The sequence below is a fragment of the Daucus carota genome, chromosome 3 (assembly GCF_001625215.2).
Source record: "Daucus carota subsp. sativus chromosome 3, DH1 v3.0, whole genome shotgun sequence".
Taxonomy (NCBI): domain Eukaryota; kingdom Viridiplantae; phylum Streptophyta; class Magnoliopsida; order Apiales; family Apiaceae; genus Daucus; species Daucus carota.
Genome location: NC_030383.2, coordinates 48,895,295 through 48,911,466, shown reverse-complemented (window position 1 = coordinate 48,911,466; position 16,172 = coordinate 48,895,295). Strand labels below are relative to the sequence as shown.

General features: G+C 33.6%; 2 protein-coding genes across 2 annotated transcripts; both read right to left on the bottom strand.

Annotated features, from left to right (window-relative positions):
• Window positions 1-884: 884 nt before the first annotated feature.
• On the bottom strand, window positions 885-3,855 carry LOC108211900 (protein LYK2). The gene has a single exon (XM_017383616.2). It carries the CDS (start codon window positions 3,133-3,135, stop codon window positions 1,081-1,083), a length of 2,055 nt encoding a protein of 684 aa, XP_017239105.1. The 5' UTR covers window positions 3,136-3,855; the 3' UTR covers window positions 885-1,080.
• Window positions 3,856-9,188: 5,333 nt separating this feature from the next.
• On the bottom strand, window positions 9,189-14,460 carry LOC108211042 (probable inactive leucine-rich repeat receptor-like protein kinase At3g03770). The gene is made up of 8 exons (XM_017382525.2): window positions 14,149-14,460; window positions 12,427-13,817; window positions 12,158-12,291; window positions 11,442-11,685; window positions 10,296-10,507; window positions 10,149-10,174; window positions 9,858-9,972; window positions 9,189-9,639 (listed from the first exon to the last, which is right to left on the bottom strand). Exons 2-8 carry the CDS (start codon window positions 13,787-13,789, stop codon window positions 9,412-9,414), a joined length of 2,322 nt encoding a protein of 773 aa, XP_017238014.1. The 5' UTR covers window positions 13,790-13,817; window positions 14,149-14,460; the 3' UTR covers window positions 9,189-9,411.
• Between the last annotated feature and the right edge of the window lie 1,712 nt (window positions 14,461-16,172).

Below are 16,172 nucleotides of genomic sequence, written 5' to 3'. Positions count from 1 at the left end.
GACACTCACATTTCCTTTTTAGACATGAAAAACTTGTAAACTTATAGCTTGAGGTGTTTTCGATCAGGATATTTTTTTTATCAATCAAAACATATAACCCTAAAGTGCTGGAATAAGGCTACTCCTAGTTTTTTGAAAGTGAGAAAACTCCTAGTTATTTCCATTATTGGGAAATTGTGTGTTAATATGTTAAAGAAAAAAGAAAAAGAGGAGCATTATAGTGTTACTATGGGTCAATCATATTTTGAATATTTTATGTAGTTGGGCATCCATAAAAATCAACTTTTCCAACTTTCGGAGTAGATAACTTTTCCAAGATGACAAATATTTTTCTACCTCCGAATCTTAATTTACGGCATGAAAATTTTAAAATAGTTGCTTACTATCTCTGTCCCCTCATTTTTATATATTTTATTTTAATGTGCAACATATATTTTAATATTTTTTATAATTTTATAACTTATTTTTAATTTTTTTATCTAATCAGTGGTGGTGATCAGGACCCGTCCTTAAATGAAAGACTGTGGGCTCTAGTAAACTGGCACTGCTTTATACAATTACTACTAGTCTATAGCCTTTTACTCTCTGCTTAGAATATTTTATAAGCTCCATCAGAATTGAAATGACCCAGATTTGACTAATTAGTCTATCCAGATAACCGAATCTTTGTAGAGTGTCAGGCACAGATTAGGATTGCTAAACTAAGCATCAAAGAAAAGCTTAATAATCATTCTTCATACTTCCCACTGCACCTCAAAGTATACTCCCTCCGTCCCTTTGAGATATATACATTTGTATTGGGCACAGAAACTAAGAAAAGTGTATAAAACCAGAATGCAGACCGACAGACTCAACATATGCAGCACATAATTGTTTAACATGACTTATTTATTTTTCAATTTCTTATTTCTGGAGAGGTATTTGATTTGCATATTTAACCATATTTTATACAAGAAGAAAGAGGCCTCAGGCTATAGAATTTCCTTTAAACTTTCTAAGCTGCATGAACAATATAGTAGAATTATTGACACAATGTTTGGATATTTGGAATCCTCAGTTGCTCTATGGGATATAATTGTTTCACATATTACTTCCAGAAGCCTTTACAAGAGGCTTGCAAGAGCTTTCACAGATTGTGAAACTCTCTCCTGCTGGTAATTCTTCAACCAATCTTGATAACTTTTCGACGATTTCTCCAGCATTAGGTCTCATACAAGAGTCTTCCTCCACGCAAGCCCTCGCAAGATTGGCTAATGTCACAGCCTGATCAAATGAATAATTCTCATCTAAAACGTTGTCCATCCACCCCCTCAATTCGTCTGCATTTTCTGACTGGAGAATGAAGTTGATTTTATCTGACAGCAAGATAGTCCCCTCTCCTTTTTCAGTTCCTCTGGTGACAGGAGGCTGGCCTGATAAAATCTCAAGCAGAACCACCCCGAATGCAAATATGTCAGTGCTCGGAGAAGGCAGGCACTGGTGGAGGAGCTCAGGTGCCAAGTACCCTCTAGTCCATGACGAGGAATGGCTGGAGCAAGATACTTGATTCTGATCACTTGTGTCATTTTCAGCACATTCAGCCATCCCGAAATTCCCAACCTTGGCATTGAATTCCTCATCAATAAAGATGTTTCGGCTCTTTATATTTCTGTGCAGGTAAGAAGGATTCATTATCTGGTGCATGTACTGTAAAGCGGTAGCCACGTCTAGGCAGATCCTTAGCCTTTGATTCCATGTCAAGAAACAGTAGCAGGATGAAATGAACTGGCTCTTCATAGCTAAACCACCATGAAGCCAGTCTTTTAAAGAACCATTTCTAGCATACTCAGAGACTATAAATGAATCCGGGCCTTCTGTTTCACACGTTCCGAAGAGCCTAATTATGTTAGGATGATGATGAACTGCATCATGAAAAAGCCCGAATTCAATCTTTGAAACATTCTCTGTCTTTGTGCACTTTATTGCCAAGTTCTTGCCATTCAAACGCCCGTGAAATACAGAATCCTCAATAAGATTACTTGTACTGAAATCCGCGGTTGCTTTCTTCATCTCCTCCAGTGTGTATGTTTCAATCATCATCTTGTGTGGTATTGGTTCGATTACCTGGCCGTCAATTGTATCTTGGGACCCTTCAAAGGAGACTTTTTTTTCGCTGATGGTACGGACACTTAGACTCAGCTGCTGCAGCTCCACATCTCCGTCCTTCGCCATAATTTGTTGCTTCTTTTTCCAATACAACAAAAGGAGCCCTGCTGCAGCTGCAATGAATGCTACAAACGCCGCTCCACTAACAGCAATGTAAGCTCCAATCTTCCACATTTTCGATGACTTTCTCTTGTGTTGATTTACACAAGGAATGTTTTTTCCTGCAGAACCCAAAGCTGGCTGACTTGGTTCTGCTAGTGAACCAAATTCAGGCTTTCCATGTAATGGAAGCAGAAGAGTTGACACAGGCTCTAAGCTTTGCAGCTTCGTAAAATCTGCTCCTGATCTATTATTAGCTGCAATAATAGCTTCTTCTGAAATATTGAACTTAAAGGCCAAACTTGAAACTGTTTCCCCTCTAGTTACAGGGTAAGACAACAGATTTGTGCTTTGTCCAATTACATTTGACGGACAAGCACATCTCAATGGGATCACCAAGGTGTGATTATCTCCTAAATTCCAAGGATTTACACTTGGATTCTTCTCTTTGATGGCTCTACAAGTTGTCAGGCCTTCCAGCGCCTCTGAAATACCATAAAAACTTTCACCTTTCACAGTAGTGTGTGTGAATTCTGCACTAAAAATGCCACCTTTGCATCTACAATTAAGGGGGATCAACAAAGGGCGATCTTTTTCAAGAAACTCCGCGTTAGCAGAGAAGTTATTCGCGTCAGCAAGAACAGACCGGTTAATCCCCATGTAAGAGCTGAGACTGAAAAGGGATGAAAAATACGAATTGGTACGAAGCATAGCATATGTCTGACACTGGCTTTGTGCATTAAGTCCATTGCATTGGTAGCCAGAAGCATATGTGGAATTGGTATCACAATTTAAGAAGTTGTTTTCAAGTGCAAAGGCAAGAAAAAAGATAGAGCAAAGTAGTAAAACTCTAAGTTTGAGCTTATTGAACATGGTTGAAATTATATGCATGAACTCATGGAAAAGCTAGTAAAATAGTAAGATCACACCAAGAGAGAGAAGGTAAAACAATTTTTGGATCTGTACAAAGGGGAATAGCTGGTCATGGACAGGATCCTTGGGGTTACAAACTTGAAACTTTATATAAACACACACAGACAAACAAAGATGACCTCTAGTTTGTTCAACTAGCCTTGGTTTCTGATTCAAGAGGCCATAGCTTAGTATGATAAGCCACTAATCTTCACTTTAAGCTCTTAGTATTATAAATCAGGCATCCACCACTAAGATAACAGAATGAGATGATTAAATATTGAAATGAAATAGAGCTGATGACACAGAAATAAAACATACATTCATCACATTAATACACATGCTGATATCTATGCAACTCATGTGCTCTGCAACTTGAGGCATGATTATGCACAACTTTATTTTGAAGGCATACAAAATACTGGTTGGGGGCACACGTGGACGCGTACCATTGGCCATCGACATACAATTCAACATATAGAACTGTGCATTTATGCATGACCATGTCAGCAATATTCTTCAAGAATGTGGAGATGGAGATAATTTTGATATTGAAAGAGATAAGGAGGAGGGTACAGAAAAGAAAGATTTGCATCAATTTTATGAGTTGATGAGACTTTTGTGTGTTGGAAAGTTGATGCATAGAATAAAACTAGAATATGAAACCTCAGAAAACTATTCAATAGTCTAATAGCATATCGATAACCTAGGTTGAAAAGCACCAATATCACAAAGCAAAAATTATATGCAGAAGAAAATTTTAGAGATGCCAAAAAAGCTAGGAAAAAGCCAAGGGTTAATAATTACTGCTTAATTTGCTAGTACTTCTGTCAGTCAGATGAAAATAAGGACTTATTTCAGAAAGTTTTCACATTTACATAATGTTTTTAGTAATAAGTATTTATAAGTGTTCAAATTTCTTATTTGCAGATATAAAGCACTTATTTTCAGAAATTAGTACATGTCTCAGTATATATTTCAGAAATAAATGACCCTTTTCTAGAAAAATAAGATAAGCCGAACGAGTCAGTATAACACTGCTGCTAGCTTAAAAAAAATCGCATTTAGAGTGAGAAATATGTATCATGAATTACATCGGATTCGGGAATAAATTACTGTAAAAATTCCTAGTTAGTTACAAAAGTTACTGCAATTTGCCGACCTTGACTGAAATCACATAAATCTACGATAAACCGCCCTTCCAAGTTGGACTTATGGCTGGACAAGTGCATATATTTTGGAATAAAAGACTGCAACTTAAGGTTCCAGATTCAGTGTGTAAATCCATAAGTATCTTCTTTTGTTAATCCTAAGAGTGTGCACATGCAGGTTCCATGGTAGCAGCATGTGATTGCCACTACTATCTTACAAAAATGCAGGTGAAAAAATTAATTAGAAAAAACAGAATAAAATTTCAAAGTACTACTGTATAGTGAAGGAACAGACTGAACCCTGGGACTTGACAAGGTCCCTTTGTCTGGAATTCACTAGTACAGCTGTAGTTACAATATCAGGCAGTTTGTACAAGTAGGTGGTGTGTCTGCATTCAACTGTCTTCCACTTGATACTAGTCAAGTCTGTTTATTTTTATTTTCATAGAATATTAAAGGATTTAGTGATTACGGAAAATATGTTACACAGGGACCTTACCTTGACAGGGGAGTCTTGTGCACTGGCTGCGACCTTATGTATATCAAAATTCGATGCAATGTGTCACGGATGATGTAGTTAAGCAGATGAGCTAAATGTGGTGTGTGATTAGAAGATCCAAGTGGAAGTTGACTTGTCTTGAACCAAGCTAAACTTGAGTGATAATGCAACTGCACATATCCGAAGAGCTGCTGAGGGTTGATCTGTATTATGTACACCTTGAAGCTTAATACTACTTCTAGCAGAAGAATTCTGTTAGCTTGAAATATAGTGGGTGCCCACTGCCCAGCTTCTCAATTTATAAGTTGGAAGCACTCATTTGTACCGTTTGTGTAAAAAGTCAAGAAGCACCTATAAAAAGCTAGGAATGCTAGTTTTTGTTTCACTACTTCTACTTATTTCCCAAATACTTTAATCACTTATAAGTCTTAATTTGCTTCTAACTTCTATTTCACTTCTTTACTTTAAGTAAGAAGTACTTATTTTAAGCTCAGTCAAACGGCCCCTAGTACATAAAACAATCCAGCACTAAAAGTGTATAGACTCACATGTCAGTCAGGCCTTAATAATTATCAGCAAGTCATAAACAAAATGTGGAAGACATCACTGCCAGATATGCAAATTATTGTCTTCATGATTATAAATTTATAATATCTCATCCATATCTTTTAAGTCCTATATATATATAAGACTACAAGAGGATCCGGATTTCTGACAAATAATTGATGCAACATCGTAAATATCTTTGTGTAAGTTTGAATTTAAGAGAAGAACTTGCAGGTAGCTAGTTCACATTGAACTCCTACTCATTTTTGTAAGTAGCTTACATTGAACCCTGTTCAAATCATTATTTTTGTGCAGCTTGTATGCAATGGACTCAAACTTGATGAGTTCATGACCGGTTATAGTCTAATAGGGAGGGACTTAGGATCTAATTTCTGAGTAAAATTTCTTTTACACAAAATCAATTAAATCCAATAAATATGTAAAAAAGCATAAAATTATAGCATCATTAAATTAATAACAAGGATATTATCAGAATATGAAAATTATCACAAAAACAAAAACTAAAGTTATTAGTTAATAGAAATTGAGAAAGCAAAAACCCACCCAAAAATAATATATAACTATATATTGAGTGTGTATGTCTTATATTAACTTATCAATACAGATTTAAATTATTTAAAAAAAACATTCCAAAACCTAAATTTGCAACAAAAAAAAGTAATAATTTAATCAAACAAACTATTTTATCAATCAAAATAAAATTATTGTCTTGAATCGATATTACCTACTCACATATGATGGGAAAAATCAATGACAAAAATTCGAGGTCCTATAACATAAAATTCTTATTTAAAATTTTAGCCGTAATCACAAATATATCTATACTATACTATAATAAGCCAACATAGGTATAATTTGTAATCCAAGGTTTTAGTTATATTTTTTGGTTTGGTACTCTCCTTTTGGTACTAGAAGTCTACAAATGTGGAGTCTATTAGTATTATATTGTTAAACATTTTCAAATACTAAAAACACTCATAACAATCCATTATCATATAATATTTCATTAAAAAAATGATAATGATGTTATAAATAAAATTATAAATATACAATTTTGAATATCTTCTTTTAATAAGAACCTTCATATAACTCTTTTTAACTTTAACGTGTTTTATTTCAATATAAACACGGACCATTACATAACCCTTTCGAACTCTAATCTCAAAAGTTATTGTTGTCAAAAAAACCAAGATTACAAAATGAAGTTGAAATTCGATTTTTTCAAAGGTATTACACGATCGGCTATGTTTAGAAAAGATTTGAATTTTCTGATTTTTTTATTTTAAAATTTACGTGTACTAAATTCGGATTAAATGTACTAAAATAATGATATATATATATACACACACATTAGGGTTTGTCTCTTTTCAAGTAATCGGGAGAAAATATAGTCAGTTGAATAATATAATTTAATTAAAATTCAATCCACTAATACTAAAATACTAATAAATGATGTTAAAATTTAAATTATAACAATAAATTACGAACTATATACCCGCCCGTGCTTTGCACGGGTTAAAGTCTAGTACAAATTATACGCTATAATTAGATTGATATACAGAAGTTACCAATACAATCTCTAAACATTTTAGTGGTCGTTTGGTTGAAGAGAGAGTATGAGGTTAGAATGAGAAATAGGGTTAAGCTGGTACGGGTTTGAGGTATCATTTCTCATATCAGGTGTTTGGTTGAGTGGTGGAATGAATATGGTTGAATTATAATATTTATGAGTTATTAATCGTAATTAATTTAAAATATCATTAAATTAATATTTATATATATTTTTGAGTCATTAATTTCATTTTGTATTAATGATTTACATGAAATGATATAAATAATAAAGAAAATAAAAGAAAAAAATTTGATTTCTCAAACCCATAAAACAAAACTCATAGGGAAACTCCTTGATGATATAATCAATTTACTCGATTGAAGTTATCACAAAGATGTACAAGTTTACGTGAATACAATGTCTAAACCTAATATAAATAGATTGAAGTCAGCACACTAATGTGAAAATTGGTATAATCAATTATATGTATGCACGACTCAGAACTAGACTGACTAATCCATTAGCGTTTTAGAAGAAGAAAAGATGGGACGCAGGGGAAAAGTAAGAAGTAGCAGTACTGGAACAAGAGGCAAAAGAAGCAGCATAGCACTGGGTGAAAAAGTTGAAGATAGAATTAGCCAATTATCAAATGACCTGATAAATCACATTCTCTGCTATGTCGATTCCAAAGTCGCAGTACAGACCATGGTATTATCAAAAAGATGGCTAAATCTCTGGCCTACTCTGCCTTGTCTCAACTTTGAGCCACTTATATCCGGTGACCATGAAATATTCGTTACGTTTTTTCTGAAAAATCGAGACCAGCAGTATCTATTTTCGAAAGTTACAATGGATTGCCTCGGCAGCAGAAAGATGCTAAATATCTGTCTAGACTACGCACTTCCTCGCAACAGCATTGAACATTTATGCATCAGGAATGGAGATTTAAATGATTATCCTTGTCTGAATTCCGCGTATTTAATAACCTTGCATCTGACGAACTGCAGACATGTACGTCCAATGAGTTACTGGACTTTGCCCTCGTTAACTTCTTTGTATCTTAAAAATGTTAGAATTGGCAAAATAATTTCGGGGTTTGAGAATTTGAAGGAGCTAACTCTGGCTGAAAACTCTGGACTAATTTCCGATGACAAGATTATTACAATAAATTGTCCAAAGCTCCAGAAACTCACCCTGTGCCTGGAGAATATATATTCATTTATTGTTTCTGCACCAAGTCTGTTACACTTGAGTTATCGTTCTCAATATGTACCGGCAGGCTTCTCTGCAAGGGATGGATTCCCTTTAATGAAACGAGTGCATATAGATATTCAGAGGAAAAAAGGTGATTTCTCTGAAACTGGGGAGAGGAACAGGATTAAATTTGGTGCGCAGAGATTTATTTCCATGTTGAATGCAGTGAGGGAAACTGTGCTGCTCGAACTTTCAAGTGAAACAATCGAGGTATCTTTTATATATTTATTATCATCGGTTTTCATATGTTGTGGCCATGTCCACATGCTAAACACTAAATTAATCAATGATTAAAGTACTTAAATTTGGTTTAATAGATGATAAATCTGCTTTATTTTTAAAAGTTACTAATCACATGTTCTGTAAATAATCTGCAATCAAAATCTCATGGTTTTTTTTTATTTTCTAGGGTCTTCGTAGGATTTCAGATTTACATGAATACGAGCCTCCTGCATTCTGCAACCTCGAGTTTATTTCTCTTCGAGGACTAGGACTATTCGACATGCGGCAACCTTGTTCTACTGATCATGTCATTGAACATCTTTTCGCTAATTCTCCATATGCGAAGATCATCATCAGAAGGTGAAATGAAGTACCCTCTCATGCATCCATTCTAATATGGCAGTATAGACCATGGTAGTTAACAAGGTCTGCGGACTACTGTGTCTTGTCTAAACATTGAATTACCAATATTTTGTAATTATCGTTGCGGCCTTCTTGAAGGAGGCAGACATCGTTTTCTAGCAACTTAGTTATTACTATAGTTTATTAATCCGCTTATTGACCAGCTTAAACGTCCGTTTTACCGTTTAAGCGCTAAAAAATTCTTCTACCGCTAAAAACCGATTTAAACCGATTTGCACTTTTCACAACACTGATATTAATGTGTGCAAGAATCGGTCAAATAAGATTTTAAAGCCGAGCAACTCAGAGTTTTTTTATTCATTCTGTCTAAGCAAAAGTGAAGCCAAATGAACTGAAACATATGACCGAAACAAATGGTGCCTAGTAAGATCCAAAAAATGTGTCCTAAATTTTATATCAAGGATAAAACTATAGTAAAAGTTCTCACTTAAAATTTTCAGTTAAACACCTAGTTATACTAAAGAATACTAACAATTATCACATACATTATGTAAATTTGTGTGATGGGCTTGCATGCTAACTCAGTGGACTCTAGCCTAATAACTTATTTCAGTATGACACTAGTATAACTCTAACATTTACAATTACTACTGTGATGATGCACTCGACTTCTGATCAGCATCTGCTATGGCCTGGACTTGTGCTGCGTACTGCAAATTCCAAAGAACATCCTCAAATGAGGGACGCCTTGATGAATCAAGAGATATGCATTTGTTTGTGATGGATACTACTATTTTTAATGACTCTTCTGAGCATGTGGTTAATACGAGCGGATCCACTAATCGTTTTCGTCCATCCTGGCTACCAAATGATGCCTGCTTTTCAAGAAACAATATCAGAATATGTTGAGAACTAAAAGAAAACAACCAGCACATAGTTTGGGTTTTAACTGATGGAGGAACATAATATAGTGAAATGGTAACTTGAGGCAGAGAACGCTAAACAGCTAAAGAATACTTGTGTCTATTAATTATCTAACTGCAGAGCTGCATCAAGAATAAAATAGACTTCAGGTTGAGAAAAATTTGCACACCATTTCATTCAGCAAATATGATTCTCCTTTTCCACTTACAATTGGCCCTACAAGTGACTCGAGCAATATGAATCCAAAACTATAAACATCATCGTCTAACTTTGTTGTCTTGTGCCTGCGAAAAGCAACCCCATTAAGTTAAATATATCTTGCAATATTGTTGGGCTGTTACAGTAGTAGAAATTTGTTAGAGTTTTCATTTTTCTTTATCAAAATTAGTCCAATTAAACAGTAAAGTAATGTAAATTCTTTCTGGACCCTAGTGATAGCATGGTTGCAAGAATAAATTACCAGGATTTTGGGCCATCTCCTTTTGCCTGCAAAAATGACAAAAGAAAAAATTCACACCTCTTTAGCGCCAACATAGATACCCAAAACCAAAAAAATATCACCACACTATTCAAATGAGTGAGTGTTTAGAATATAAGAGAAATAAACCTCGAGTTTATCAATATCTTCAGTGATTATGGACACCCCATAATCGCTTAGCTTTGCAACAAAATGCTCATCAATCAATATATTATTTGTCTTCAAGCGATTATAGAAAGAAGCAAAGTTAACTCCAGTATGTAAGAAATGTACGGCTTTTGCTACACCAATTAAAATTGCTAATCTGTCTGACCACTTGAGAGCTTTATCTGGAGAAGTTTCTGCAAATTCATTACGTAATTTAGTTAATTCCTTCTAAACTATCAGTGTGCAGAACTTTAAGAAAGAGTCTACAACCATGTAACTGTACAACAAATATTCATGTGTAATCAAAGTCAATATATGTTATGATATAATTGTTACTGGCAAACATGATATTTGTGTATTATTTAAGATGAATATAAAGATATTTTGATGCACGATGTTAATGATATTTCCCTCGAACACAAAATTATTATCATAATAACAAAAACTTGCAGAATTGATGTCCTTAATATTGGTATAGGAGATGTTCTTCTATTACACTATACAGAGGAGCCTTTGCACTCTATAATCAATTACGTATGATAGTCTAAAGACCAAAATTGGTAAAGTAGTTGGACTGAATCATGTGTGGCCTGGCGATTTGTCTCCTGACTTTTCCTTACTATCAACTCCAAAATTTTAATTGATCCAGACTTCTTGGCTGTATAAGGTCTTATATCTGTATACTTGTTCTTCTAATAAACCTTACCATTCTCCAAACCATATATTGATATCCACCTCTTTTAGTAAATCCTACTCTAGCTTCATGAAACTAAAATTTGCACAAGTAATTACCTATTTACGAAATTAATTTTGTCTCTGTAAAAAAGCATGGTGCAAGTTTATATACATAAACTTTTCTCATTCAGATAAATGTTAAGGAAATACTCAAGACATGGCGATTGAATACTATATACAAATACAAATTTAAATTTAAGAAAATTGTCATCTATTGTTTGTCATATATGTATCGCGCAATAATTGATTTCTCCACATCTTAGAATATCATTCAACTTTGTCCCTTGTTATACCAGAAAAAGGAATATATCAGAGCTTGCATAAAACACAATCACACTAACATGCAATTCTGCATGATAACTTGTAAGGTTTTGTTGATCTTGTATAACTGACCTGAGAGATGAGAACGGAAATTTCCATTAGGAACATATTCATATACAAGGAAGACTCTGCTGGCAGTGAGAATATCATGACCCTCTCTATCAATGCTATAACCCATAAGTTCAACAAGGTGCGGGTGCCGAAGCTTGGAGAGCAAATTCAGTCGAATTTCAAGATTCCGGATTAAATAATTTCTAAACAAAGGTAGAGATCGAATCGCTATGTAGGTACCATTCTCTAATCTTCCCTTGTACAGCTGATAAGATGTATAAAACAGAAAGTTAGGACATGTGAATAATTTTAGAAACTTTCATTGAAACATATAAGGAGTTCTTGGTTTGAAAGAGTAGTCAATATCTAAATTCTACTGGGTCTGTCCTTGATGAATTTCATGAATGGTATAAGCTGTCTTCAGATACAACAAATGAGCAGAAATGGCTTATAGCAAAATTGTACATGATGAAATCACTTCACACAGTCCTTTTCTAATATATCCCTTTCTCTTCTATGTTACGTCTCTGTGCTAGTGCTTTTTAAGGAATTTTTATGTCAAGTTCTCAACTTGATCAAGTGTCTATTGTACAAAATCCTGTTTCATTTGCTTCTAGGTGCTAATTAAGTAGTGCATTGAATTATGTGTGACATATAAGAATCACTTAGTTCATATAGTAACAGATAAGTTTTGATCAAACGAAGCATCCAGGGTATCAAAAAACAAATAGATATACCTTTCCGGTATACCCTTCGCCCAGTATTAGCAACTGACTGAAGTTATCAGTTGCTTCTTTTAACTCTTCCAAAGAAAAGACCCGTTGCACTTGGGTTCCTTGAGTTCCTAATTTTGCAGCTTGGGATATAATCCCTGCATTAGAGACAAAAGCCAATTTACTTATCCTTTAGGATGTGATTCAAGTATATTAATCGAAAAGTACGTCATTTTAAATTCCAGCCAGCTGCAAAATTATCAAACAATACACAACTTGTACATACAACTTACTTGCATTTGCAAGAACTTCAGATGAAATCCCTGATGGTGTATCACACTGCATAATCTTTGGCAATGTATGCTGCACTATTGCCTCTCTTAAAGTATATCTTCGACTCAAAACAAGAAAGCTAAGCACCAAGATTACTACAATAACAGTACCTCCAACCACTCCGACATAAACTCCAATTTCTTTTTTACTTGATTGTTCTTTCACTATACTTGATGCGCAGTATGATTCCGGATTCTGGTGCTGATTATTAATAGAAAGGCAATTTCCAGCAAATGTTACTATTCTCTTTTCTGACGTAGAAGCCAGGCAAGACGGAAGACTACCGGTGAACCTATTACTAGAAATATCAACATACCCAAGTTCCTCTCCACAACTCAGTCGGTCTGGAAGTGAGCCCGTCAACAAATTCGACGCTAAATTTAGATAACTGATATTTGACAAAGAGAACAATGTAGTAGGTGGAGTCCCACTTAGAGAATTAAATGAGAGATCAAGGTGCTGAAGCTGATTTAGCTTCCCAAACTGTTCCTGAATGTTACCTGACAGTCGGTTTTTGCTCAGAAGAACTGTTGTCAAGCTTCCAGGCAATAAAGGTAGTTGAGAATCCAAACGATTTTCCCTCATATCTAATAAACGGAGATTGGTTAAGGAACTCAAATCAGGCAACTTACCAGAAATCTGATTGTGAGACAATGCAATACCAGTAAGTTTCTTGATTCTTGATATTGAGTTGGGAACTGGACCCTTTAAATTGTTGTTCTTAATACTCAAAGCACTAAGGTTTGATAACGAATCCAACCAGTCTGGGAAGCTTCCATTGAAAAAGTTACCATCTAATGTCAAAGTATGAAGATTCACTAGTCTACTTATCGCAGGTGGAATAGCACCAAACATAAAATTTGAACTCATATCAAGAACTTCAAGTGAATATAATCTATGAATTTTATCCGGAAGCTCTCCCCAAATTCCCAAAGACACTAAGCTCAAAAACCTCAAGTTACTTAACCTTGCCAATGTAGTTACAAAAGAATCAATAGAAAAACTCGACGACAACGTATGATTCGGAACAGCAAATCCATGGTACTGACTGACCTTAGCAAGCTTATCACCCATGATTTTGAGCTCAGATACAGAATTGTTCAGGCATTTGATGCTCATATGTAAAGTTGAAGGCATATCACACATATCAGCATTATAATTCTCCCAAGATTGCAACTGAGTTGGGTATTCCAAATGCTTCCTCAACTGAAGAAGAAGTTGGGTTTCATAGATTTGTAATTGATGGGTAGTTGAGATAAAGAAAACCCATGAAAAAGACACTAAAAGGAACAAACTTGAGAACCCCATTTCCCAAAGTTTCATAAATGAAGCTAAGAATAATGAACATACCCTACAAACATAGCACATGTGTGTTAATAAATCTTGAAATGACATGAAAAGAAAAAGTCAGCATGAGTGCAAATAAATTAATAGACACCATGAGAGCATGTAGCTCTGAGAAGAAACCCAAAGACAAAAATCTTGAGATTAGTACCTCAAAGGGGTACAAGAATCTTGTCCTAGCTAATTAAAGTAGTTAAAAATGAAAATTTTACAATAAAAGACAAAGAATAGGCCAAGAGAAATCCAATTGAAAATCTAACAAATCTTGCAAGCTATCAATTGTATAAAAAATGAAAAACAAGAATCACCAGAAACAGCAAATCAATGTAGGTACTTACAGAGTTAAGGAAGATGAACAAGTTTCAATTTTGCAGAAAAAAGTGGAGACCAAACAAGAGATGAGCACCGAGACAGTTGTGTGTTTGTGTGTAAGTTAAGTAATGTCTAACAATGTTATACAAAAGGAGTAAATGGTTGTAATAGTACTAAAGAGGGTTGGAAGTGGAGTTGTTCTGTTTTAAGGAGTAAAAACAGAGTATTGAGGAGTGCCTATATTTTTCCTAGGAATCTGAACAGTGGACAATGTCCTGCTAGAAGGAAGAAGAAGAAGCAAGTACAAGAATGGTGTGTAGGTTTATCATTTATGGTTAGCTAACCTGCAACTGCTTTTAATCGGTCATCATTGGTTCACTGGACCCACGACTTAAATTTTCGAGTTTTGTTCTCATTGTTTATAGTAATAAATTAAATATTAATTTTATTCATTTATGGAAGGGATTATTTATTTCCTCAATAATAATGATAATCATTATTTAATTCGGAGTGTCTAACCTGTGCCCTCAGGGCACAGGATAAGTCATAAATTGCTATCATTAAATATACTTTGACCTGCATAAGTATCCGTGTATACATTATAATGATTCAAACTTTTACTATATATTTATTTTTAATTCATCTTTCAAAATTTTATATTTATAATAAAATATTATTTTATTTTGAAAGATATGGGAGAACATAAAATAATCTTTTTATCAAATTTTAATCGAATATAAAACAACTTTTAATTAATTTTATCCCACAAAATAATAACAAGCCCCCCTGCATATACACTAATTTTCTAATTAAAATAAGCCTCCTAACTAAAATCAACCAATTTAATATTTATTTTATAATTATTATTTTAATATTATTAAAAATATATATAATAAAAATATAATACAATACAAAAATAAATAAAATATCAAAATTTCTTGATAGATGTGAATGTTTGAATTTTCTAATAAGTACTTAATGCATTACTTATGATATCAGTGCACTGTGTATGAAAACTATGTACATTAAATGTTCTAAATTTGTGCCCCAGGGCACAGGTTAGACAAGCCCTATTTAATTTAGCCGGCTTAAAACAAACTTGTTAAACAAAATAAATACTCTATGTCTCTCTCCCAATATTTATTTATAATTTTTTTATGTACCAGTTAACATTTACTTTTTCTTTTTTCTTTTGACTAAACATTTCAACACTTACTAAATATTTATTTATACTGTTTTTTTTATGTCTCAACTAGTTCTTTACATTTCAACACTTACTAAAGAGTCAATAGATTACACCACTTTTTCATTTTTCTTCCATTTTCATACTACTTTTATTCCACCTTTTTTATACATTAAAAATTAATGTGTCTCACAACTTCACTCACTTTTCTTTCATTTTTTCACTATTTTATATATATTTCTTAACCTCCAAGCCCAACCCACTCAATAAGAAATAGAAGGGACGGAGACAGTAATATTTAAAGAATACTATTTTTGATAAACCAAAAGTAATATAATAAAGATTTTGTTTAACATTACGAAATGTAATATCTAGCTTTTGAATACTTTCAAGGGCAATGTTACGTACTCCAAATTCTTTACCAAATGATATGGGAGACAAGTGCAAAATTGTGATCGGGTGATTGATTTATATGAAGGGATAATGCGGCCAATCAGAACTCGACACATCATTTGATAGAAAAATTTAAAACAATATTTCGGGATATCTAGCATTTTCCTACTTTTAATATCATAATAGTACTTTAAAGTTTGTAGCATTTGTTATTTTCTCATAAATATTGAAGTTCAAAACATTTTTTACAAAAATACTATATCTTTTTCAAATATTTTACAAAAATACCAAATTTTTGAAAATAATTAAAAAAAATATTGTATGCAACTTGTTGTAACCACGCGCTATTATATTTGCAATCAGATGTAACCATACTTGCAGCCCTGCGGGACCAATCAATCAACTGAAGTTATATCTAGTTGCATATCGTATTTTTGCTACTACTTTCTAAAAAGTTAGTATTTTTACAATTAT

Excerpts from the sequence above, each read along its gene's own strand:
- LOC108211900 (XM_017383616.2), bottom strand. The coding sequence starts at position 3,135 with ATGCATATAATTTCAACCATGTTCAATAAGCTCAAACTTAGAGTTTTA.
- LOC108211042 (XM_017382525.2), bottom strand. The coding sequence starts at position 13,789 with ATGAAACTTTGGGAAATGGGGTTCTCAAGTTTGTTCCTTTTAGTGTCT. Across the intron at positions 12,292-12,426 it reads TGAAGTTCTTGCAAATGCAA|GGATTATATCCCAAGCTGCA; the intron begins GTAAGTTGTATG and ends TCTCTAATGCAG. Across the intron at positions 9,973-10,148 it reads GGAGATGGCCCAAAATCCTG|GCACAAGACAACAAAGTTAG; the intron begins GTAATTTATTCT and ends TGCTTTTCGCAG.